We start from the raw sequence: 27,755 nt of genomic DNA, 5'->3' as shown, positions 1-27,755 counted from the left end.
AGTTTGCTTTGAATTCTAGAGTGAGTTTACACATGCACATGTCATTTTTGTATAGTAAGTTTGATTAAGATCACTTATCACATATCACTTAGTTGAATATATTGAAGACTACAAGTCCGGACACTGGTAATAATAATTTTATTCAAAAGATCACGGATTCACACAGTTTTATAATAACACAGATTCATTTGTTTACAGAGACCACAGAACAAACATTTATTAATTCACCAGTTCACCCATTCAAAATTTATTCACCAATTTTTTTCACAGTAAATGGAGGAGAATTACAGCTGGTTCTCCCTGATTTAAATTCACCTAGCGCAACTATTGGCATTTGATATTCACGGGTTTTCACCTTATTGTTGCAGCTAGCATTATAGAATATATATTTAATTTTTAGAATAATCAACTCCAAGCGCAACTAGTTGTTGTTATAAGTCTGCCATAATGTGATAATATGCTGTGCTTTTATGTATTATACTTTTACTTTACAAAATAGCCAGGGTTTTATGTAATCTCTAGGCTTAAAATGTACATTGTAACGCGTCCACAAAATTAAAAGCAGCCCAGGTAGCCCTTAAAGTTGAACTCTAGGCAAATCAAATCTTAGCCCCTGCAGAGGGGCCCGTTTTGTCTAGGGAGCTAAAAGGGAGGGGAATAGCCCCACTGCAATGGTTAAGATTTGATTTGCCCAGAGTAATGCTTTAAAATCAGTGTTCTTATTCACAGCAAACCACAAGTAATACTGTTTGCTTTGTGAAGTGACTGTTAATAAGCTGCAAGCTTAGGTATATTATTATGTACACATCCTCTTTTATAAATAAAAGTAGTGAAGCTTGCTTTGCAACTTTAATGTCACACTGAACATAAGAGTATACACTCTTCAGAACGTTGAAACCAGCAGCATAGTAAGTGTTGTGTCTTTACTGTCTTGATATATTACTTTTGAGCAAGCTAATGTTTCTTTTTCCTGTCTCCAATGGGTAGAATGAATTCGCTACTAACATATAAATGTCTTCTGAAGGTGGTTGCTGTGTTTTGTCTTCTATCAAGCATAATTTATTATAAAAAACTGAATAAGGTAACATTATGATATAAGTAATAATTTTGTCTAATAACTTTTCAAAAACATATGTAATGATGTTTATTTATAAGCTTGGTCCTCTTTTTTTTATGTACATTGGTGCATACACTGTGTTCATGATTTCTCTTCATGTCCAATGAAACCGGTAGCATAAAGGTCCCTCGATTCAAGAGTACTGTACTATATATGGGACATTTTAGGTTCATTTCAAACTAGACTGCAAATTTACACATGTTGCACTGCAGCTTGCAAAAGTGAAAAAAAAATCTGGAGCAGCTGTGCATGACAACCAATCAGCTTCCCACTTCAGTTAAGCTTTGAAAATGAAAGATGTATGCTGATTGCTTGCCATGCACAGCTGCTCCAGATTTTGTCTGCTCCAGTGTGTTTGCGTGTTCTCTCTCTCTCTCATCGCGACTCCCCCTGTTCACTTGCGGGACCCCATATGGGGTCGCGACCCACACTTTAAGAAGCACTGCTCTATACAGTGGCAGAACTACCAAGTTCACATAGTTGCAGCTACGACTGGGTCCTAGCATTCCACCACTTGGGGGGCCCAGACAGGAAGAAGGGGGCCATGGTAACCGCCGACAATGCAGGTTCCCACTTCCATCTTTCATACTGTGCCTTTATAATGTGCATCACAAACAGGGCAGCCATCAGAAATTGCGGGGCCCCCTACACCCGGTCCCCCTACACCCGCACCGCCAGGTCCCCCTACCGTCGCACCGTTATTATTGGGGAGAGGTACGGTTCTGGAGGAGGTGCACACAGACTTGCAGGCAGTGTCTGGCGTCCGGATTGATTGCTGGAATGCCAGACAAGTGCTGGGCTACGGCTTAAGCCGAAGAGGGAGGCGGACCTGAATGACGTGGGACTGCCGGGGTCGGCGCCACTGCTCGTCCACGTAACGCTGGACAGGGCCGGCGCCATGTTTGTGGTCTACAATGACCCCCAAATCCTTCTCCATTTCTGACTTCCCCAGCGGCATACCCATAATTGTATAACCCATTTGTTTATTTTTAATTCCAAAGTGCATTACTTTGCATTTATCGACATTAAACCTCATCTGCCACAGTGTAAGTGGCGGATCCAGATATCCCTGGATCTGCCGCTGCAGCTTTGTATAATGTATTGCTGGAATTCAGTGGCGTAACTAGAACCTTCAGGGCAAGACACTATGAAGAGCCCTCCTAACCCCCAGCCGTCATGAAACTGTGTGGTTAACAGGAAGGCTGCCAAGGTCCCCAGCAAGCGTGGGACCTCAGGCAGCCGCTTCAGTTTAAAAATTTAGTGCCGGTGTTCTGTCGAGCACGCCGACCCAGTATCTGTGTTTTCACACAGACCGATCCCGGTTTCCTCAATCCTACTGGTCTGTGAACAAGCGCAGAGGCTGAGGTCGACAAGTTCGATTACGTTGGCGTTCTCGACAGAACACCGGTATCTGCGTTTAGTATCGGGGCATTTTCACGAGTATGAGTGAAAATACCCAGTATTGGCACCGACTGGTGCATACCTACTTAAAAATATAATGCATTGCTGGGACTTGTAGTCATTCATAGTTGGTGATATTCTGCATTGCTCTATAATGATTACACAGCAATGCAGAATACCACCAGCTATGCAGGACTAAAAGTCCCAGCAATACATTATAATAAAAATCAGGGGGATCCTGAATACCACCAGCACCCCCCTCCCCCTTCCCGGTCCAGACTTACCTGACATTCATGCAGGACCCTCTTCTGTGTCTCGCCGGCCAGGTGGCGGGGCTAAGAAGAGAGGGTCCTCACACAGAAGAATGTGCTGCCTGGCGGTGCCTGCAGTACATTCTGCTGGACTAGTGACAGCCTCTCCAGCACCACCGCACAGCCGCCCGTACATGCTGCGGGTGGCAGAGCGGCGGGGAAGGAACCGCACTATCTCGGGGGTGGGGGGCTCTTCTTCCCATCTGTCCCCCCCCAACAGGCGGAACGCCAAGGCCCGGTCGAAGACCCCTGCTTCCCTGGTAGTTCCGCCAGTGCTGGAATTTGTAGTCCTGTATAGCTGGTGGTATTCTGCATTTTTGTATTCGCCCCCATTTTTGAGTGTTTTTAATTGCGTTTCAGCGCTGAAACGTGACTAAAAACAGGCGCCTGAATGGCGCCTGAATGAGGCCTAACACTTTACTATAATACTGCTACACCAATGAGAGGCTGAGGAAAGGGGGATTATAAAAAAAATTAAGGTACACTAAACTGTAAATAAGCGATGTATGTTATAAATGGTTTTTGCGCTGTGTTGGTGTTGTGATAAAATAATACAGGCGTATATTTAATTACAACACAAGGTATCACAATGCACGGCAATGCGTCACAAAGCTTTGCCATGCGCTGCCACAGTTTATTTTCCGATAGAAAAAAATCATGCACTGCGATGCGTTCCAACAATGCACTGCAGCGCATGTGCCTGGCGTACACCACAATATGGTGCACATGTATGTTATGTGTGTGTGGGGAAGGGTTTGTGCTTTATTTTATTTACACATTTATTTTTTAATTATTTATTATTATTATTTTACTGTGGGGGGGGGGGGTTGTCGGGGGAAATATCAGGGGTCTAAACAGACCCCTGACATTTCCCTTTTGAATTAGAAAAATACATTCAGGACACAGAGTCCTGACTGTCTTTTTCTGCAGCCTCAGCACAGTGAATGGGAAGCACTCAGTACAGAGGCTTCCCATCCATTCAGATGGGCTGATAGTAAGATATTTACTATCAAGCAGATTCTCAATGGGGAAAAGCCTCTGTAGTGAGTGCTTCTCCCCATTGAGAAATTCATGAATGAACAGGAAGTGATGTAAATCACCTCATGTTCATTCATAACTGGGGACACATAGTACTATGTGTCCTCAGTTATTTAGAAACACCTGAGTGATCAGACGATCACTCCAGTGTTTGTGCTGCACACGGAGGATCGGTAAATATCAATGAGGTCGATAAGACGAAACGCGTCGGGGCGGGCCTAACCTCATGCTACACCAGATACAGGATTTTGTAGTCCTATTTGATTCGAATAAAATCCTTTTGACACTTCTACACTATGAGAGGTCTTTTTCTTGTATGATCCCGAAGATAAACCATTTACCGGTCAGAGACCGACGAGAGTTGCAGCGGGGACACCACAACTTCAGGAGAATTCATTTCTCTAAAAGCTATTCAGGCTGCTTACCACAGCCACTACATTGTGGTGAGTATATACCCTGAGGGGATTTACACGGCATTTGCCGGCATCCCCAAACAAACAGCACGGAACTGTTTCCTGAATTCACAACCTGCTCATGCTTGGAACACTTTATTGTTATTCACGTGTTTGAAAAAAAGAAAAAAAGAAATACACAACACTCGTTGGACTTTTTCACTCTGTATTTTATTTTTTTCAATTTAATTTTTTTCAATTTTTTCAAAAGTGGACACAGTTTCACATGTATTTGATTTCGTTTCACTGAATAACACTTATTCACACTATATAATTAATGGTGTTTGTTCACGTTATATAATTAATCACTAATTTACCATTGTGTTGGCGCTGCATAATCGAAACATTTTTATGCTTTGACCTGTGTGGTCTTTTTTTGCTGCAGCCTTCATATCCATTTATTTATCACGATGCACTTTACATTGTACAGTCACTAGTATTTGTTCACATTATATAGTATATTTTTCTGTGTTGGCGCTGCATAATCGAAAATCTAATCTAAGAAGATCGTTTTAAGGGGACGATTCTGTGTAGAAGGGTCAGGCATCTATACCAACGAGATAAGATCTTATATCCCTTCTCTTGGTACGAAGAGGTAATAGATATTTTATGAGTTGGTATAAAGGATTTTTGCACCTCCTTATCTGTCAAAAAGATTTAGAGATCTTTTTCTCATGCTGAAATAAAATAAGGCCTTAAAGAAGATCGTACATTCAATATATTACAATAAAGTATAGAGATCACATGGGTTGGTCCCTCCTTCTGACAGCAAAGAGTTTCAAACCAGGTAAGTGGTCTATGTAACGGGGCTTTCTTCTGTAATTTATCATACAAGGCTCTAAGTTGAAAATATGTTGGTGTAAGAGCATCCATTTTTGGTGAAGGTGAGCATTGGGACCATTGAAGAAATTGTCTAATTGAATCTCCCAGTTTAAATAATGGATTCCCCATTATAGGGGTCAAAGGTCCCACATTAGTTGAACTCTGAATATCCTTCAGCAGATAATCCCACACTTTCAGAAGAGAAGGCATGCAAAAAGAAAGAGCCTGATTAGGAGGTCAAAACTCAGGCTTTATCTATGGTATGAAAAATAGAAGGATACGAGAAATCTCCTTCTCCAAACTGACCTATAGTATATGAATATCATTAAACTTTTAATCAAGTATATGAGACAATAACGTAGAATAATAATAATGTCCCCAAATCTGGAAGGTCCAGTCCACCCATCTCTTTCCTTCTTATAAGAATATGATATGCTAATCTGGGAGGGTGTCCTGCCCATATATATTGCAGCAATGCCGAGCGGTTCTGATAAAAAAAGGAGGCAGGTACATCAATAGGAAAAGTTTGAAAAAGATATAAAAACCGGGGAAGTATATCCATTTTATAAACTGCTACCCTAACTACCCAAGAATGTTGGTAAGATGCCCACCTCTTCATGCGCGCAATAGAAGATTGTAAAAGGGGTATATAATTAAGGCTGTACAGCCCGGTCAAATCTTTAGAAAGAGATATTCCTAAATATTTTATAGCAGAAGATTGCCATTTAAATGGAAAATTGACAATCAGATGGGAGACTTTCTCTTCAAGCAATGATACATTCAGCGCCTCTGTCTTCTTTTAAGGTTAACTTTAAAGTTGCTAACCAGCTCAAATTTATGGATTTCCTCCAGCAGAGATGGGAAACTCACCCTTGGATTTGATATATATAATAGGACATCATCCGCATATAGGCCAATTTTATATTGCTCCTTAGTGCAAATACCCCCTTAATAGATAGATTTCTACAAATTGCTTCAGCCAAATGTTGCATAGCTGGGACATACAGTATTGGGGACAAGGGGCACCCCTGCCTGGTACCATTCCAAATACTAATAGTAGGCAAAAGAAAGCCATTTACCCTAACTCTTGCAGTAGGTTTTGTATATAAAGCCATCATTTTATCTACTACCATTCTAGGTGTACCTACCTGTAACAAAGTATGGGATAAAAAGTCCCAACTCAGCCGGTTGAACGCCTTTTCGGCATCCACCGAAAGAATACATAAAGGAAATCCAATACCTTTGGCATATCTCATAAGGGTCAGCGTCTTAATAGTGTTATCCCTAGCTTCTCTGCCAGGGACAGAATAATTTGAATAATTGATGGAATAAAGGCTCCTATCGGTGTACGATAATTTTTACATATATTTTTAAATCTACATTAATAAGAGATATAGGCCTATAATTCTGGCAAAGAGTAAGAACAAAGAGTACAGAGTAAGAATCAGCCAATCCAGATGTTGGATCGGCTGAGTCGAACTCCTTCTGAGTTTCTCAATGGGGAGTAGAACTCTGTACAGAGGCTCCTCCCCATTCAGAAACTGGATGATAGTAAATAGTTTCTGAATGAATGGGAAGCCTCTGTGCTTTCCATTAATTTAGAACAGAGGCTGCAGAGAAAGAGATTGAGGACTTTGTGTCCTCAATTTCTATTTTGTATTTTAAAATAATTTGTTTTATTCTATTTCTGTTTAGACCCCCTAATATTTTCCCAAAGGCCCCCCAACAGTAAAAAAAAAAAAATAAATAAATAAAAAATAATGCAGTGCATTCAAGCAAGGAAGAGAGAGAAGACAAAGAGAGATAATACTATATTCTAATAATACAAAATTCATCACAGATGAAAAAGAAAGATTTAATAAACAAAATAAAAATTATTCTATTAAAGGTGCAGACGAGACTAGGAAAGCAAAACACTAGTAAATCTCTGGGAGCAGATGGCATATATTCATGAGTCCTAAAAGAACTGAGTCATGTGATTGCCAGGCCAATATTCCTAATCTTTAAGGATTATTTAAGGACAGGAGAGGTTCCAGATGATTAGATATGTAATGCCAATTTTCAAGAGGGGTTTAAGATGTTTATTGGATAACAACAGGCCAGGCAGCCTTACTTCAATAATATGCAACGTTTTTGAGGGAATGGTTAGGGACTATATACAAAACTTTACATGTGCTAACGATATCATAAGTATAGGCCATAATTGGATTTATGAATGGGCATTTTTGCCAGACATATCTACTAACATTCTCTGAGGAAGTGAGTACTAATGTGGATAGAGGAATCGCAGTAGATGTGGTCTATCTGGATTTTGCAAAATCATTCCATACAGTACCCCACAAGTGATTAATCTACAAATTAGTCTATTGGCATTTAGAAATCTATATGATCATGGGTGGATAACTGGTGGCAAGTCCACACCTAGAGGGTAGGGATAAATGCCTCCTTCTCAAATAAGAAAGCCCTCTGCTGCAGTTCTCCATCTGGTCCACCTGATTGACAGCAGCAGAGGGTGGGTACAATGCTAGTTTTGAAATAGCCAATAGGAATCTAGCAATGAATTCCTACGGGCAACAATCTTTTTTTTTAATATTCTGAAAAAGAAAAAGCAGTGTTTCTCTCCTTGGCGGCCGGGAATGGGAGACTCCCGGAGCGAGTTTTTTTTTTTTGACGGCAGCAGAACCCCCGGACAATAGAAAACAGTTGGGCGGAGCTAGCTGTCACTGCTAGCTCCGCACAATCGTTTTCTATTTATTTTTTATACTTTATGCTCTGCGGCATTCGGCTATTCACGCACTGCTGTTCGGCATCTATAAGAATAGACCGAACAGCAGCGAGTAGCCTGCCGGAGGTTCGGCTTAGCCGATCCAGATGTTGGATCGGCTGAGTCGAACTCCTTCTGCACTTCGGGTCAACCCGAAGCCACCCGATGTACGGCTGATTTCAGCCGATATACAGCTGAAATCAGCCATACCAGCCTGAAGTGAATAGCCGAGCAGCGTTCGGCTCACTTCACTTCAGGACGGTCATGCACTCGGCTGCCTACGGCAGCTTAGTGAATAGGCCACAAAGACTGCAACCCAGGGATAAAAGCAGCTAAAAGTCCGGGGTTCTGTCAACCTCGGCAGTCACCACTGGGTGGAGCTGGTGATGCAGAGAGGTAGGAAGAGCTTCCTAGTACTGCCGAGGTTTGCAAGACTGGACTTTTAGCTGCTTCCAGCCTTGGGTTCCATTCTTTGTTATTCAGTCAGCTTTTACTGCTTCATGTGAGTAGCTGTTTAATAAAGACATCTTTTATAAAAGACAGTGAGCATTATGGTATTCATCCCCTTGTATTTTTGAGCAATCACAACATATTAATGTTGTGCTAGGAGGACACTGTTGTAATAACAAAAAAAGGGAAGAGCTCTGGATAAGTGGACTCCACGGAAGGTAGATCCTCACCTCATCAAAGGCAGAAAAGCGTTCTCAAACTCTGCATGTGGGTTTGTCCATATGGTGAGCTGCAGTAGATTTGGGATACATGAGGTGTCTGGTTATCTGGTGGTGGACACACTACTTGCAAATACATTGCACATAATCCTGTTTTCCATGTATGCTGGCAAAGACAATTGCATACAGTACATCAATGTCTCTTAAGAAGGGCTTGCACATAATTAGACTTCCTTGAGACTGCTTCATAGTGGTTGTATGTAGCAGGGACGTGCAGTCAGAGGGAGCAGGTGAGACTAGTATTAGGAAGAAAAAAGGTGTCAGCTTCAAGTCTGAAACTGACAGCTTTTTCTCCAATCAGAGCAACTTTTTACAGGTTACACAGCAGGGAAAGCCTCCCCGCTTTTCACAGGTAGCGCTGAATCAAGATTTTGACAGGTAGTTAGGTTACACAGCAGCGGGATTCCCCACTGCTTGTGTAACCTAACTGGTGAGGCAAGAGCTTTCACAGCCTCTACTCTGTGTTAGAGGCATAAACTCTGCGGATGGCTTGAACCAATGGCAAAGCGCCATCATTGGTCCAAGCTTTCCAATCAAAAAAAAAGATTTAAAAAAGTGAGGACGTAGATCTCAATGCCTCAGCAGTGATTCACCAGTCTCCTCCCTTCCTCCTCCCCACACAGTTAGCTTTCTGAGCTGGGGTGGAGCTTCAGTGGGATGGGGCGGAGCTTTGGTGGGATGGGCCGGAGCTTTCGACAGGCTGATGGATGCCTCACCCAGCACAGAAAGACACGACACGTCACTGGTATGTAGTATATGCTTTTTGGATACCTGGCATCATTGTCGTAATCCACTGGTTACTGTGTCACATATTGTTTACATTGGAAAAAAATCTCTTATATGTACTTATCAATCTTTGGCATTTGAATTGTAGGACAGCACTTTTGATTTTGTAAAGCTTTAAGGTTAGTGATTTATCTAGAATCACCACTGCTCGCTTGCTAAAGAAAATACACTTATTGGCTCGAGATTTTCTTGCGTGAGTATAATATTTTTCTTCTATTTCGTTAAAGTGTTGGATGCAAGATGCCTCTTATATATTATCAGATGGGACAGTGGCACAGACATCAAAACTTCAACTGGAAATAAAAAACATTTTAAATCGAATAGATCAGACAATCCCTAAAAATAATATTACAATCAAAGCAAAAGCAACCAGTGCTAAAGACAGCAATGTTTTCCTAAGAAATCCAAAGAGCAGCTATTGTGTTGGAGATCATTTAATAGTACGAGTTGAAATGTTTGACTACCAGGGAAATCAGAAGACATATGGAGGGGACTTTTTAAGAGCAAGAATGTTTACATCAGAGCTTGGAGCAGCATCTTCTGGTAAAATTGAGGACTTTTATAATGGGACTTATCATGTCCATTTTACTTTGTTCTGGGAAGGTAAAGTAAATATCTCTATATTTCTAATGCATCCTAGTGAAGGATCATCAGCTCTTTGGAACTTCAGAAACAAATGGCATGGATATGTAGACCATATGGGTAAATATACCAAACATCAAGAAGTACAAGAGGTAGAATGTGGATTTGAACGCATGAAAACGCAAGAGCTTTGTGAATATAAAGACGAGCGAGATGAAGAATATTTTTACTGTGCCAAACCTCAGAATTTTAGCTGTGAATCGCTTACTGATGTAAAGGGCTGGATGAAGCAGAAGACACTTTTCACGGAGTTCGAGTATAGTTTATTTAACACGTAAGTAAATGATGCATTCATACTAGTTTATGTTCAGCATATTGTTTTTATTATTGGATAGCGTAGGGAAGGATTAGAACCCCTGTCAAGTATTTATTGCTTGTAAAGAATGCAAGAAAGAAAATGTAAAGCCCTGGATAATTTTTTTGTCACAATAAAAGATTCTTTAAGAGAATATTACCCAATGCACTTTGGAGACTGTATAGAAGACCACCTCCATCTGGGCTAAAACGTAAAGAGAACAAAGTATATATATATATCTTCAGAAGCTGGGGAGAGGCTGGTGAATCAGTTCTCTGCTTCGTCAGCTTCTCTGGTGGTCCCTAGGTGACAGCAGGGTGTCCTTGGGACCCCTGATATATCCATAAAAAGGACCTGTCGTGTAAACTGGCTATCACATATGGGGATTCTTAGCCCCCCATGTGATAGCAATAAAGTTAGGTGTAAAAAAAAAAAGTGTAATAATTTTTTTTTTAAAGAAGCTTAAAAAAAAACTAAAAAAGATTTAAGTTGCCTGCCCTCCACATACACACACAAACATACGTTAGGTGCGTCTACATGTAAAAATGACGATTGCGAATATTGTGACGCACATGTTACATATCATCACGAACGTCGCAGTGAGAGCAATCATTTTAGGGCAATTAATCACTGATAACATTAAACTGATGAGCAGTAAAAGCGTTTAAAGTGTCCCCTATGGCCAATTTTTTAAGTGGGTGCTGCAGTGATAGTAGATGGCACCACTTTATATCCAAATAGTAAAGTATATCACCAGCACACCAAAGTAAAATCTTCAACGAGTGATCATTTTATTGATGTAGGTGGTGCAGAATTTAACTGTGCAATCTGATGGCCAGTTGCTTGATTACACTCTAATTGGTCAGTAGATCTGCACCACTCATGGACCAGCAGGGAGGAGCATATACATCTAAAGGGATGCTGGGGACATGTTCTTTCATATACTGGACGTGAGCAGTAGTACAATGATTGATGTTAGCTCTAAAGATCACAACCACACATGATAAAGAGCAAAAATGATGGACAGCAGAGAAAGCTGATAGCTGTGAGAGGTGGGCCAACAGCAGTACAGATAAGGAGAAAGGATGGAGGATTACTGAAGTCGTTCAGGAAGGAAATGGAAGCAGGCTCAAGATAGGTGTTGCAGCTTCAAAGGGTTTTATTGAAGAAATGCAAGTTTTCATAGAATTGAGAGTAATGAGTTTTAACACAGGAGAGGACAATTGTATAAGAAAAAGGCAAGAGTTCAACCCTAATTTTGTGTGTTTATTTTCATTATTATTAAAAGTAGTATTCTGAAAAAAATGAAACATTGGTCAGAATTTGGTGTCCCAGAAGACGAGTGATCTCATATTATCTAAAAAAATATTTTTTTTTAAATATGGAATATAAATTAAAATAAAACGTTTTAATTATGTTGTGATTAATTGATCTAACATTTACTTTTAATGTTGATTCCAAGGTCTAACATCAGAGTGAAAATTCCAAAAGACTTTGACGCTATCAATGTGTTATCCTGCAACAACAGTACGTTTTTCTATTGCAACATGTTTTGCTACGATTAGTGATGGTCTCGATGTTCGAGCCGAACGTGATTTCGTCTCGAACATTGGCAGTTTGTGTGTTCTGTGAACACATGAACTGTCAGGGCATTTTGCGGGCTTTTTCGCCCGTCCACGGGCCCTGCAATGCACTGTGCCTTGTGAGCCCTGATTGGCTAAAACCTTGCACCTGACCCAGTACTCTGTAAGTCATGATTGGGCAAAGTCCAATCATGGACGTGGACAACGCTGGATGTTGTGATTGACCCTAGGATCACATCGGTGGATCCATGTTTTTTTTGTTTTAATAAAAGGTTTGTCAAAAACATGTCTTTTGCTTTTTTTTTTTCAAATAGAGGATTTTTTTCAAAAAATTATTTTACAATTTTATTTAACCCCTTAGTGAAAGGGTAGGGGTACAGGTACCCCTTACTCATTCACAAGGGGGGCACATCTGGGTGCCCCTTTATTAAAGGGGTACCCTGATGTGAATAAGCCCTCTGCCCGCACCCCCACAACCAATGCCCAGGGCATATGGGAAAGAGGCTCTTGTCCCCATCGGCACAGGGACAAGGTGCTTTTCCAGGGGCGACACTGAAAAAGCACCATCCCAGTGCCAAGGGCATGTGGCCTGGTAGCGCAGGGAGGGGGTGGGTGGGGCGCTCATTTGTCCCCCCCTTTCCTCCCCTGCCAGGCCTGTGCTTGGATCAAGGGTCTAGTATGGAATTTTAGGGGGGACCCAACATTTTTCCCCCATTTTGGGGGGTGGGGTTCCTACTTAAAATTCCTACCAGACCTTGAGGGTCTGGTATTACTTTTGGGAGAACCCCACACTTTTTTTTTTTTTTTCCTTTAAATAACATGCTCGGGGGATGCCCTGAACCTGACTGTGAAGTGGTGCACCTGAGTGAATTATACAACCTGTGTTCGGACCTAATTTTGATAAGTTTTCAATCCACTAAAGATGGAAAAATGATACAGTTTTGCACCATAGCTATTTAACCTGTATGGACAGGCTGCAATTTCTGAGCAATCAAGTTTTAAATTGAAAAGAGACAAATGGTACAGATTTGCACCACACCTTTGAATTTCTGAAGAGAGCAAGCAGATTGCACCTGGAAATAGAAAATACCGTAAGTGTCTTTTTCAGAGACTGAAGAAGAAAAAGATGGAAAAAGGTTGCACATTAGCACCACAGCTATTAGAGCTAGGTCACACCATAAACTACATCACAAATGCTTGCATATGCGCAGTTGCATTGCAATCCATTTTGACACGTTTGTAATGCATTTTTGATGCGTTCCGATGCATGTTTTTTTAAAAACTAAAAATGCAATTTCATGCCACTATATTTATGAATGCTAACTGCATTTAAACATATACTGTAGATGACATTACTTCGGTGAAATAACCACCACCATGTCAACAGCAATACATTAATTCGGACAGTGCACAAGATACACCAGCATGACTTCTACATGGAAAGGGGGAGTGCGAGTAGTTTCTACAAACAGGAGGACACTGTTTATAACAAATATGTGAGGAGTGGAGATGGGGGTGGCTGATTATTCTGCATACTCTTTAGTACATGGGTGGTATACAACTATCTAGCTTGGCTGCATATAAAACATCAAAGTTGCTGAGAAAGAGAACCACATTTTTCTTTTTGCACCTTGTTCAGACCAGAAAAATCAGGGTATAATTTAGCAGTTATTCTGTTCTTATTCGTTTCTTATTCGTTTCGTTCGTTGGAGTAAAGTGACATTAGAGAAGGAGAAAAATATTTTTTCCCCCTCAAATGTCACTTTTGCTGCAAACGAACGAAACGAATAAGAAACGAATAAGAAACGAATAAGAACAGAAAACGAAACGAACCTTCATACTAACGCTACCGAATTTCGTCCGAATTCCGAATCCGAATTGACTTTTACACCCGAATCCCGAAAAACAAAATAACACAAATCCGAATTTAAAACGAAACGAAACGAATTTGTTGGCAGTGCACATGTCTACCGCTGGCTCTATAGCCGGCTGATTGCTTGTATGTAAACAGGCATCGCTGCCTGTTTTTAAATTTTGGTTGTTTCCCACATGCACGTGCGATTGCCTGGGGCTAACAGGCCATATACGCATGGCCTGTTACATCCAAGATGCTCCCGGCCGGCCGGCGGTTAAAGCGTATGCTATATGACATGCGCATACGTGAATATAATAACACACGCCACCTAGGGGAAAATATGTGATATGCTGCGCGTGTTCGCTTTGTAAATACGCTTTTTCACATGTGCGCGTGTTGGTGTTAGTAATTCAGGCCCTATGTGTCTGCGTACTGGCTATATAAACATTTGTGTATCGGAATCATATTTTGTGGAAAACCAACAAATCCGATTTGTCATTTTAATTTTCGCAGGTACTACTGATATAAAAAAAAAATGCACATTTGGAATGAAGTTAGAATATCCCAGTGGATATGTCATGAAGAACGTATGGTATCCGAAGGCATGCAGTATGCTGAAATATGATCATTTGGAAAAACTTGGCGAATGCATGCAAGGGAAGTTCATCTACCTGTTTGGTGATTCATCTATAAGAATGTGGATACTGTATTTTCAGAGATATTTGAAAAGTAAGTTTGAAATGATAAAATAGGGTTTTTCCTTTTTGGAGCTATTATAATAAAATTAGGCCAACCCCTTGTGGGCCTTGAGTATGCAATGTATGGCTTAAAAAATACTTAATCTAAGTGTCCTAGGTTTACCTTGTACACTTCGGTCTTCCTCTCTTCTGTAGTTGCTGTACCAGTTAAAATTACCAGGACAGGCTGTTATTTTGACAGCCATGTCCCAGTCTCTACTGATTACTTAGGGTTCATAAATACATTGTAGAATAATTATTGTTACTAGTTCTTCCAGCATCTTTACATAATAACAGGTAAAATAGCCTCACATGTAAACTTAAAGTTTCTATTTAATTCCCTTTCATTTTAGTTCCTTTCGTGCTATTTTGTGCTGGATAAAATAAAAAAAGTGCAAAATGTAAACTTTTTTTATTTGTAAATAACTTTGCCATGCTTTGAAACAGTAGGAAAAATATTGGGATCAGCACTTAACCGAGACACCAACCCCTGAATACAATCATAAATACCAAAAATAAATAAATGGGGCTTTTTAGGTGACTCATAAACAATGCAAGGACATGCAGTTAGACATAATGCCACGCGAGTCATTATTGTATAGTAAAATTCATATATAATAATGTAATTTCATGATTAGCAAAAAATTGTATAAAAAAAAAACATAACACACTCATCTAAAAACAGGAACATTATACATATAAACAGCATGTCACCTCTAGGAATCCGTACAGATTTATATTGTGCAAAATAGCAATAATTTATATTTGTAATTGGATTGCAAACATCCATAATTCATTAGATCAGTCAATATATAATTACTTAGATCAGTCAACATATTGTTACATAATTTCATATTGTTAAATGTTCCAATCAAAAATCTGTACTTTTCCATTCTTCGATGCGTTTCGCCGTAGCTTTTTCAAGAAGTTTATAGAGGTGGCCTGTAGAATCCATATGAATGTTATAATGAGCATTTAAATAATTGAAAATAGCAATTAACCATTCGTAACACTAACTGACATAGATCAATGAATAATTAAATAAATACATAAATACTATGTAAAAGATTTCTGAGGGCGAGTAGATTCCCATCTAGGGGAGTCCCTCCACTCCGCCAGGAGAAGAGAAGCAGGGATAACTCAGGAGTGGTAAGGAAGAGGAGGCATCTACATCTGTCCTTTTGTGACCTATAAAATTAAATTGTAATCCAATGCTCTCCTATGTGTAACTTCATGTGCATACAGGATAATGCAACTAACATAACAAAACAACCTAAATGTGAGACAATTTGAAACAACTTCTCTGAACCTTACTAAATCAGTGAGTAAATATATCTAATCTGAGGTTCGATACAATTAGCCTTCACAATTGATACTTCTATATCCCAGTATCCACACAAGTCAATGTATCCCATCCAAAAACCATCTAAGTCATTTCCAGCCCAGATCGTCCATTAATCCAGACAATCCTATTCTGTCAATATCCGTTTAAGTATATTTAAATTATATTTAAAACATTTCAAAGATAATCCTCATTGGTATCAGTAATTTAAATTATAAAGTTAATCCATTCAGAAAATCATCCTAAGAGAAAATAACCAGATCCATTGATAGATAGGAACCACTGAATATATTCCAAGATATCAATTGGGTACCTTGTGAATCGTTCAAACTCCTCATGTATCCAAGACCAACCTCTACCTTTCTCTATAATCCAGAGTCTCCCTTTCTCTAGATCTTTACCACCGCAGACCCACGTCTAATTCGTCGGCGTGTGACGTCTGCGGACGGGCACTCGGTCCGCACTTGCACCCTTATGAGTGCATCCGAATTGTGGGAGTGACCCAGTCATACCTGGGAGTGACCCAGTCACACCCCCCAGGGCCGTCAGCCCAATGGAACGGCACCTATTGATCAACCGTGCCATCCCATCTCACGCTGACAGGGACAGAGCCCTCCCCCCATCAGCGCGGCAACCGAACCGTCAGTCCCGGGGCACCGGCAGCAGCACAACCTCAAGGATCGATCAATGTCGACCAGAGATGAGGAAGTGCTGGAGTGCAAACCCTCCCCAAATGATATATACAGGGGAACAGCCCGCTAGATCAATCCTGGGTGAGATGGATGGCATCCCCAATGCGTGAGTCAAGGCCCCATAACAATATATCTTATTTGACCAGATTAGAAACATCCGTTGTAGAACAGTAGTAATTTAACACATAGTGTATAAAAAATAATAATACATAATAGACACAATGGGGTCCTAATATCAAGTTAAATTGGCATCTAACTAGTAAATGATACAATAAGGTGCTTGTGACAGTTTAAAGCATAGTTTTGTGCTATTTCGACAATTAATTATTTGTTGTGTAAACAATGAACAGAAGTGTGCTCATTAGAATAATGTGATATAATGTGGATTAAGTGAATGTGTGAATCCTAGATCTCCAACTCCTTCCCCACATAGATATGTGATAGTATTCGATTCTCCCATACTCCTCCCCTCTCCCCCCTTCCCCCCCAACCTCACCCCACAAGAAAATAAAATTAAAATTACCCAAATCCAACCCATCACAAAGCAAGCATCAAACCCCTATCCATCTAGTCTATAGTAGCCCATGACCCCTAATACCCATGATGACGGCCCCTAGGGACCAACAATGACCCAAAGTGACTTGTGCCAATGTTAAGTGAGTCAATGTTAGTTTGTATATCTCCATTCCTGAGATAGTTTTTATGTCTCCATTCTTGTGTAAACTAAATTCTAACATTGATTCACTTAACATTGGCACTAGTCACTTTGGGTCATTGACGGTCCCTAGGGGGCCATCACCATGGGTATTAGGTGCCCAGGTTAAAAATTGTGTGCATCCGTGAAACGGCAACAAACGTCAGTAACCCCAAAAAGTCCTTAGACAACGCTTTAAAAGCCCCCACAGGTCATCAGTTTAGAGATACCTAAAAATACTGGCCCTAGAATTATTGCTCTCACCCCGGCGTGTGCGATGATACCCAACATGTGTAGCGCGTTCGCCGTTTTCATACGTAGGCGCACTCAACGCGTGTTTACACGGCGGAGCCCGTGCTCGCGGGCGACTTTGAACATTTTTTTTACATTATTTTTAGATTTATTTTATTTAATGTTAATTATAAAAACTGATCGAAAGAAAAACAAAGCGCTAAGGGTAAATGGATGTGCCAAAAAAGTGAACAATAGGTTTTCTGGCGAGGCCAGTCTAGAACCTAATGTAAAAATATATAAAACAGGACTAACTTCCTAAAAGTATATTAAACCACTTTAGCGAAAATGCAATAAACAATTAAAACCAATAAAATTCATTCCAATGAAATATATAAACGAAAAGTGTTTAGAAACATCAAAATAGTGTCCAATGAATAAAAAAAAAAAAATCCAGGTGAACGGTAGATTCCGTGTGCAAATATACAAATATGCAAAAATAGCAGTGTACTTCAAATTGATCCGAACTGTCCCTCTCGGGTGGCAGGTGAACGGTAGATTCCGTGTGCAAATATACAGATGTGTAAAAATAACAGTGTGCTTGAAATTGATCCGAACTGCCCCTCTCGGGTGGGTACTCAACGAAGGGAAGTTGATAGAAAACTCTTACTGAGTGGTACCGTGATTGGGCTTTAGCACAGACGTGTTCTCTGCGAGTCCCGGCAGCTGAAACAGTTGATTTTCTCCTCTAAGCCGTTGGCTATAACTCAAGGGTGAGGAGTCCAATCTTTTTCGGAATAGTTAATAGCAAAAGTGCTTTGCCGTTTGTCCCGCAGAGTTTTTTAGGGATGAATAAAAGAAAAAGAAAGAACCTTCATTGCGCAATATATAAAACCATAGACCTTTATTCAAAAAATCGGCTTACAAGGCAAAAAATATCGGCCAGCTAAAAACAGCACAGAGACAAGCGTGAAGCCTCGTGTCTGATAAATTAGCATCTACCCTCCTCGACGCGTTTCGTCATGTGACTTCCTCAGAAGGGGGGTGGATGCAAAAGACAGGAGGTGACGTATAAATACACTCCGCTAATTGATCCCAATCAGAAGAGAGTCAATTAGGAGGCAGCGTAAACGAATTATTAAAACAGACACATCATTAAACAATTAAAATTTAGACATAAATAGAGACTTAACAGATCAAATCATGTATCACAAAAGATAACAGTTTATATCAGAGAACATGATTAAAAATAATAACTTAGTACAACATATCCAATCAAATAAATTCATGGTAAAGATTATAATGCGATAAAAATATATCAAACCGATAAAAAGATTAAAATACGGTTGCAATCAGAAAAAAGTATAAATAGACAATTATATATCAATTTAGGGGTATAGGGGCCGATCTATAAAATGAGTGGAGATAGACAATCAATTCAGAATGAGAGGATACAATAGGGCTGATCTATGAAGATAATTAATTCAAATAAAACTTGAGTACAGATTATATCGTAAGGGGTGTGCGTGGATAATCAATGTCAGAAAGTGATAATTGATATGTGATGATTGTAGTGTGCAGCGAAGGCTGGAACAAAAGTCATGTGAAGCGAACACTAACAGTATTAGAATGAAGTGTGATTAAGCTGGAGACTAATAACCGGATGATCGTGAAACAGGTATACGTATAATATATAGTATACATAACATATGTAAACAATATATACAATATTTAATAAATCATGTAATGATAAAACATATACTATTAAATAAATAAGTGAGGAATATATATGTGAAGCTGTGAAACTAACAAATAAAAAATAAATAAAAATTGAATAGTGTCAAATGAATAAATATAAAGATAAATAAAAGAATGATAATAAATAGACTATTAATAAAACATTCCAAAGAGGATGATGTTCCTTTCCATAAGATCAGGACATCATCATATATAGCGTTTCCAGAGGATCAGGGATTTAATTGGTGTATTAAAAATAAACTCCTCCTCCCACTGAGCCATGTATAGATTAGCCATACTGGGGGCAAATTTAGCCCCCATGGCTACACCTTTCTTTTGTAAATAAAAGTTATTTCCATACCAAAATAAAAAATTTTCCATGGCAAATTGGAGGCAATCCAGAATAAAGTCGGATTGTTTAACCTTAAGATGTCCATATTTAAAAAGTGCCCACCTAATTGCTTTCAAACCTTTATTGTGGGGTATACAGGTATAGAGAGAAGCTAAATCCACAATAGCTAATGTAATATCATTAGTGATCTCTTCTGTAAGGTTAGAGAGTATTTTTAGTATGTCTTTAGTGTCTTTTAAATATGCTTCAGTCTTAATTACCAGAGGCTGTAAATGATAGTCAATAAATTCCCCAAGTCGTGCTGTAAGGGAATTAATACCGCTAATTATGGGTCTTCCTGGGGTTTTATCCTTGTCTTTATGGATCTTAGGAAGAAAATAAATTGTTGGTAATTTACTCACTGAGGGTAGTAAATATTCCTTTTCTTTTTTCGTTATTAGTTCACTTTTGTAACCCTTATTAATCAAAACTGTTAGTTCCTTTTTAAATTCATAAGTGGGATTTTTCTTTAAAAATTTATAAGTATCCCTAGTTTGTAAGATGTTTTCCATTTCCAACTCATAATAAGTTCTGTTCATCACGACTACCGCTCCACCTTTATCTGCGGGCCTAATGACAATATCTTTTCTGTCCTCACGAGATTCAATTCCTTTGCTAATAAATGCTTTATTTTTAAAGTGTTTGATATTTAGGGATCTAATGTCCTCTTCCACTAAGCTTTTAAAAACTTCTACGAAGTGGTTGGAATTGTTTTCAGGATTAAAAATGGAATTGTTTTTAAGTGGAGTATATATATATTTTCTCTCTTGGGTGTTGGTAGTGTAAGGTGTGGTAGTGTTAGATGAAGAAGAGTAGTACTTTTTTATATTAAGTTTTCTGATGAATTTCTGAAGGTCTACATAAGTGGAGAATTTGTTTAGATTGTGCACGGGGGCGTATTTCAATCCCAAGTTTAGGACCCTTTCTTCATCAGCACTAAGAGGGACCAAACTTAGATTGAAAATGCCACCCGTTACCAGGTTCTGTTGTACCCTGTTATGTAATTTTTGTCCCCCTCTACAGCCCCTCCTTGTGGGTTTTGATTTCTGAAGTGGGGTCTCTGATTCCCATATGGACCCTTCCTTCCCCTTCCCCTTATATGTGTTTGGTCTCCCCAATTTCGTTCTGTACGGTCTTCCCATCCCATATGGTTTCTGTATGTCCAGGGAGGGCGCCTCCCTCTCTGGGGTGGATAAGTCGTATGTCCCCTTAAATGTATGTCTTTGTAGGGAGGATTGTGGCGGGTGTGTTCTGAAAAAACCTGTGTTTTGGGGGTTAGATCATTTGTACCAAACGGGGATTCCTGATCTTCCTCTTCTTGTTCCATTATAGGGTGATATCGTTGTGAGAGGGGTAAATTAGGACGGGTTGTGTGTATTAGGGGTCTTTTGTTTTGGGAACTAGAATCATGATCTATTAGGGGGGGATGGTTAACCCTTCTCTCTCTCTTTTGCGTTTTTTATGTCTTTTACATCTATTGGTCTGCAGCTTTTTATCTGCAGCTATGGAAATATATAATTTTCTTCAAACTAGATCCATTAACCTTGAGGAAGTGTTCAGCTTCGAAAAATTAACTAACACCACTATTGAACAGGATCTAAAGTCACTCAAATGGTTGCTAGAAAAACAGTTGATCCTTTGGTATAGCTTCTCTCTATACCTGTATACCCCAGAATAAAGGTTTGAAAGCAGTGGATTTTTTTTTTAATTCATTGGACACTATTTTGATGTTTCTAAACACTTTTCGTTTATATATTTCATTGGAATGAATTTTATTGGTTTTAATTGTTGCATTTTCGCTAAAGTGGTTTTATATACTTTTAGGAAGTTAGTCCTATTTTATATATTTTTGCATTAGGTTCTAGACTGGCCTCGCCAGAAAACCTATTGTTCACTTTTTTGGCACATCCATTTACCCTTAGCACTTTGTTTTTCTTTCGATCTTACTAGGATTCACCCCTTTTCAGAGCAGCTTTGGGTTTATTTATTCACACATATATTTTTAATTTATTAAATTAATTTAATTTATTCACTCATTCTAACTACCACCCCTCTCCAGAAGCGCAGATTCACCTGTTTACACTTATAATTATAAAAACTGTTTTGCTTTTTTTACTTTACTTTAATTGCAGATCGCACTTAAATATCTTATAGCTGGGCTTCGGGAGCCCAGCACTGACAGCCCAGGGACCGGAAGTGATGCAATCTGCATCGCTCCCGGTCCCATAGAATGGGGAGGGGAATCGACGAAAGGAGGTTCATCCATCTCCTTCCCAGCTCCTGCCGACACCAAAGAAGCTGGTCCCGGGCCCGTAGGAGGTGTAACAGAGCCCGGGAATCACGGCGGGGGTGTCGGTCGGGGGGCGGCCCCTTCACGGGACCGTAGAAGCGATCTGGCGACAGCTGAGTCACCAGAATCGCTTCTACTGTAAAGCCGACAGTTGGCTTTACAAGTTTAAACTTGCTGGCGGCATACACTGTACATCGTCAGTCACAAAGGGGTTAAAAATTGTATTTTTTAAAAAGGTTTTTTTTCATTGATTCCTGTCCCCCAGGGTAGTACCCAGATCCTCATACACTTTTAATGGCCAATAAATTGCATATAAGCCCTCTTAGTGGGGACAAATTGTTTTTGAAAGTTCTACCCCCATTGCCTTGCAATGAGCTCGAGTTCAAACTTTTTGGAGGTTCTAAAGTTCGAATTCAAACCAAACTCAGGCCTGTTCGGCCCATCACTACTTATTAGGAATCAGGACCACAGCGCAGGGGAGTGGTGGGTGTGCAGGAAGCACAGTGCCACAGGTATACTCTGCTGCATGCTTGAAGCACACGTGGAACACCCGTGGGATGCTGGGAGAGGTTGAGAGGGTCGTTGACAGCCAAGGAACCTGTTTGAGAGACTGAAAGACTGAGAGGGAGAAAATATTGAAATTTAAAAAAGATTAAAAGCACATAAATATACAGTAGTGTTTTAAGCCACTATAGGATTTAACATATTACATTTATAATTTCTTTAGAAGGTCAACGCGTTTCATGGATTTTATCCACTTCTACAGAATCAATTTAGAGAATATTTGCTTAATGGTTCACTGTTCTGTATATTTGTCTGAAACAATAGATATAATTGTAGTCTTATTGCAAAACATAATTTTAATGAACATAAAATTACATATATAGCTATAATTATATCACAAATATGTATCTCACATTTATAATAAACACAACGACACCACATGATCAAGACAAAAAAGTATATATTGCACATTCACTATAAAAATAAGTGAATATATTTATGTGATGTTATGTTGATCTCCTTATGCCTAGATAAAACAGTGCCCCAGATGTCATTTATATAATGCCGTGCATTGTAAAATGACAACAATATTCTTACATAGTTGATGATCAGCAAAAGGGAAGCAAAATAGGCTTTAATGAAAGAGAGAAAGTTAGATAATAAAATTTTACCCTTCAAAATAAAATAAGGCCATGCAGTATAACAAAACATATAAGTATATTATCTAATATCTTAACCCAGTACTTCCAAACACAATAGATACTGTCAGACTGAAATAAGTATTAATAAGTCTTAACTAAGACATAATATGGTTTCATATAGAAAAAAGAGAAGAGGGATTTCTTTAATGTTAGAGTCATAAACATATAAAAAGAGCCAGCTGACAAGGTTGTCTCCTTTAGCACACTTTCCAAAAATAATTCATGCCCAAGACTCCCGGTGATCGAATGCTAGCTGTATAAGGAAGATCACATAGCTTGTCCTCTCTCCCAACTACAGCATCACTTCTGGTGGGAGGGTCTGGCCCTTCCCACCAAAATTCGTCTTGCTTTCCATGCTGGGACATAATTGACGTCATTAGTATCACTCCTCTACATCTGAGCATGCCCAATGGGGAGCCTGCACCAGATTGTTAGCAAGAAAGATTTTAAACTGGGATGGGAACAGGGGCTGACTGGCAACTTTTAGCCCAGGGGGCAAGTACAACCCAGAGGCCCATGGTGCAGCAACTTGGCCCCCCTCCCGCTCTGCCTCTTCCCCCGCCTTCTCCCCGCCCGTCTGCCACTTTTGCCATCCATGTAACGGTAGTGTGAACGGTCAGGTGATGTGAGGACTCCTAGTAAGTCCATGAAAGGGGTGACTGACTGGGGGATGGTGCTCTCCTCCCAGTGAGCTCCCTACATGGTTCTGGCCTTACTCCGCTCCATGCCCGCTACTTAGGGACTCTCACCCACTGTAGACCAACGCTGGCTGTCCATGCTTCTGGGCTGTGAGCTGTAGGAGGAGAGTGGGAGGGGCCGGAGAGTGTCAAAGTCAGTGTTCTATAATTATTCTTGATCCTATACATTTTCTCGACTGTGTCACTTCCAGTGGGGCCGAGTCATCCGAATCAGCTGTTTTCATGACCCCCTTTCTTCATGGCATGTGCACCTTAGAGGGCCGCCCGCTGGGGCCTTCAGAGGTCAGCCTTGAGGAGCGAGCGGCCGCCGAGTACAGAGCAGCATCTGTAGCGGCTCTGCACTCTGTACGTGGCGGAAGAGGGGGCCGCGGCACCGGCGGCCGGAAGATTCTTTTAGCGGGGGCCAGTGGCGGGCCCCTTGACGGCCGCGGGCAGCAGAGAGGCCCGGGGGGCAATTGACACCCTGCCCCCCGGCCCAGTCCGCCCCTGGATGAGAAGGTTGTAGATCCATATTATATTTTGGAGAGGCAGCATATTTTGGGGTAAGATACTAGTCTTGGACACCCCTCTGTTCATATGCTGCAGGAGGAGGTGCATTCTCCACCCTTGGCGTCAACCCGTTCCAATTTCTTAAAGTCTAACAGCTCTTCAATGCCTCAATGATGCTCTGCCATTGTATTTACATGCTAGCTAGCTGTTGGCTCCTCTTGCACCACTGTTCAGCCATGACTGATACTTGAACGCTGCAGATCTCTAAATAGTTTGTATGAGTTGCTATACCTTGAGTATAGCAACTCAAAGCAGCCTATGTGTTGAAGTAAAACATTGCTATTTAAGATTCTGGGGGACCTTTAGATTTGGATTTCAGTCTGTAAGATTGGGTAAGAAAGTAAAAAAATCAGTGCGACTTAAAAAAGCAGGCATTTCAGAGTCTAACTAGGTCACTTAAAATGTAATATTTTTTTATGGTCATTGTTTAGGTTCTTTGAAAAGTTATTTTAAGATATACAGAGGAAACCTATTTTTTCTAATTTGAATACTGTCAATTCACTTTTTTTTTCTTAGCATTGACACAATTCCACCTTTATGAAGACAATTGGGCACGTCAAATTTTAAGTTTGGACATGAAAAGGAATATGATGATATCTTGGAAAAGGCACACCTTTCCATTTCTTGGTAGCTCATATCAGTCCTGGAAGGAGGAGCGCACTATTGCACGAGAAATTGACCTAATTGGAGGTGATCAGCGTACTGTGATTGCACTAACTATAGGGGCACATTTTAAAGCATACCCCATTTTTCACTTCATTAGACGGCTCCTTAATATACGACGTGCTATTGAACGCCTCTTTCTTAGAAGTCCACAAACCAAAGTTATTATTAAGACAGAAAATACAAGCGCAATGAAAAAAAACATTGAAACCATGAGTGATTTTCATGCTTCTGTTCATTATTCAATAATGGAAATAATTTTCAGTGACCTCAATGTTGGTTTTGTCAATGGATGGGATATGACCAATGCATTTGACTCCAATGACGTTCACCCCCCAGAAACAGTAGTTAGAAATGAAGTTCAAATGCTTATGACCTACATTTGTTAGGCAATTATTGAAATAAATTATGACATTTGTGAAGGGAAATTTGAAGCCTTACTGACTGACTTAATTACCTGTAAGGATGTTCAGATACCAAGTACCGTACTTCGCACAAGTACATTTTTTTTTGTATTATGTGACAGTTTTTCTAAAACTATACAGACTAATGATTTAAGGACAGTGGCGGAATGCCAGTGTCCTGTCACAGCTGCAACTTCTGCGACTGCCCAAGTATCGGCACTGGTATTTGAACATCCCTAATTACCTGCCATTCTGTAGCGATGTCAGCCATCTTAAGAGAGACATCCATTTCTACTTATGTAAGGATAATTTTGCTGTAAACATATTTGCGAATTATGAAGAGATATTTCCAGAAACGCCACAAAGAGGGGAACATTGCCAAGGACATCTAAACCCATCTTGCTAACCTTATCTTGGAGAGCCCATGTGGTGGGCATGGAGGAACTTGAACTTATGTGATGTAGTTTCTGGACAAAAATGAAGTACTTAGTTGCTATTAACCAATGGTGTTTGATCTTGCTTTTTATCTTGATTTGCAAAATGCATAAATACCAGTGATGGCGAGCGTTTTTGAATCGAGTGCCCAATCAATTTATTTATCTCAAAGTGCCAAGTTAGTATTGTGTTGCAGTTTGGGCACTGGGGTTTAATAAACATTTAGCATCACTGCTTAGGCAAAATAGGGAAACACTTATTCAAACATTTATACACTGAATAAAACACACACATCACACAATAAAAATGAAATTAAAACATTGCCCACTCTCCTGCTTACCTGTTTTGCAGGGAGGGGGCTGCATCCCTGGGGTCCAGTGGGGCACTGGAGGCTTATCCCTGGTGATTCAGTGGAGGATCAGTGTGATCTGCATCTCTGGCTGATTCATACCATACTAATTGCTCCTGCCTGTGAGCAACGGCCCTATGAGGGAGCAATCAGTATTGGCTGCATCAGCAAGAGATGCAGATCATACTTATCCTCTACTGGACCACCATGGGATGATTATTATTTAATATATTGCCGGTTCAACAATATATTAAATAAGATCTGGGCACCTGCCAGGTTTAAAGATGGCCAGCGCGATTTGCGGTGGCCATCTTTAAAAACTTAACATTACTTTGAGACCCGTGGAGCACCCCAGGTGAGAACTTGGAGTGTGTGGGCTGCGGCAACCGGCACCTATGACACGCGTGCCATAGGTTCGCCATCGCTGACCTATACCATCATTAGGGGTGGTTGGCGGTCCTTTGACTTTTAAGCTTCCCCCCCACCCATGTGTCAAATAACTGCTTATCTAATTTGGACCTACTCACAGACATTGCTTCATTTTTGCTGACCCTTAAACACATTACATTCACCTAAACCCATTTCTTGTTAAATCTGTGAAAATGAGTTTGCTTTTTGTATGATTGAATAAATGAAATAAATATTCACACAATTTATTGTGTAAGGATTTTTTGCTCCTTTAGAAAATTAGTCTCATAAGGTTCTGAAGGGAGTGGGAGCAAAGAAAGTAAATGATTTGTGCTTTAGTTTTTATAGCAAAGAAAGTAGTCTCTGTATAGTGCTCACTTTACAGAGTGCCTTAAATGTGGACCCTGACATGTCTGAAAGGCCAAACAATATCTTAGTTTTTGTAAAATTGCTAATACTATTTACTAAGATGCTAGCAATAAAATAATTGCAGGGTTGTTACAAAAGGGTAAGGAGTTTGGAGAAGTGAACAATCTAGGCCGAAATAGCTGAACTGGATAGGGAGCTGAATTGGAGAATTTTAAAAAAATCAGCTATTTTGTCCTAGATTGTTCACTTATCCTGCTTTCCCCTGTTGATGTTTTCTACCTTTATTTTGAGCAAACATATTCTCTTCTAAAAAATGCTGATATTTAAAAGGCTCTCAGCTCTTTCCTTAATTGGTTATAAGATACAACGACAAAGCTGACGTTTTGATCAAGAGTTTCTTTTGTTCCCTTTGCAACATTCCCAATTCAATTCATTTACCAACTCCAGCTCCTTTTCTGATTGGCTGTGTGACAAACTAACCAAGGGGATGTTTTGATTCAGACAAGCTTTTCTCACTTTGTGATATTACATAATGATGTGTCTTAGGAAAAAAATAATTTGTTTGTGCAACATGAAGATCAAGTTTGGCATACATGGGCACAAATGAGCATGACTACGACAGATTTACAGAGTTTCAAACATTAAAATTATGAATGACATGGTGTTCGCTCACAAGAATATTTGATGCTCACATAGTAAAATTAAATGTCATCCAGAGCATCTGACATATTTGATGAGAACTAAAGATTAGTGTATACAGGGGATAT

General features: G+C 39.9%; 1 protein-coding gene across 1 annotated transcript; it reads left to right on the top strand.

The window, feature by feature from the left end:
- The first annotated feature begins 1,051 nt into the window (after positions 1 to 1,051).
- On the top strand, positions 1,052 to 25,412 carry LOC108785187 (NXPE family member 2-like). The gene is made up of 5 exons (XM_018554222.1): positions 1,052 to 1,081; positions 9,647 to 10,335; positions 11,819 to 11,883; positions 14,308 to 14,523; positions 24,877 to 25,412. The coding sequence occupies exons 2-5, from the start codon at positions 9,653 to 9,655 to the stop codon at positions 25,410 to 25,412; spliced, it is 1,500 nt and encodes a 499-aa protein (XP_018409724.1). The 5' UTR covers positions 1,052 to 1,081; positions 9,647 to 9,652.
- The last annotated feature ends 2,343 nt before the right edge of the window (positions 25,413 to 27,755 follow it).

Source organism: Nanorana parkeri, unplaced genomic scaffold (assembly GCF_000935625.1).
Source record: "Nanorana parkeri isolate BGI_ZX_2015 unplaced genomic scaffold, ASM93562v1 scaffold147, whole genome shotgun sequence".
Classification (NCBI taxonomy): domain Eukaryota; kingdom Metazoa; phylum Chordata; class Amphibia; order Anura; family Dicroglossidae; genus Nanorana; species Nanorana parkeri.
The sequence above is the reverse complement of the archived record's forward strand: the minus strand, read 5'-3'. Positions and strand labels throughout refer to the sequence as shown.

Bases quoted from the DNA above. Each gene is read 5' to 3' on its own strand.
- LOC108785187 (XM_018554222.1), top strand. From the start codon at position 9,653: ATGCAAGATGCCTCTTATATATTATCAGATGGGACAGTGGCACAGACA. The intron at 11,884-14,307 runs GTACGTTTTTCT...TAATTTTCGCAG, and splicing joins TGTGTTATCCTGCAACAACA to GTACTACTGATATAAAAAAA. The intron at 14,524-24,876 runs GTAAGTTTGAAA...TTTTTTTCTTAG, and splicing joins TTTTCAGAGATATTTGAAAA to CATTGACACAATTCCACCTT.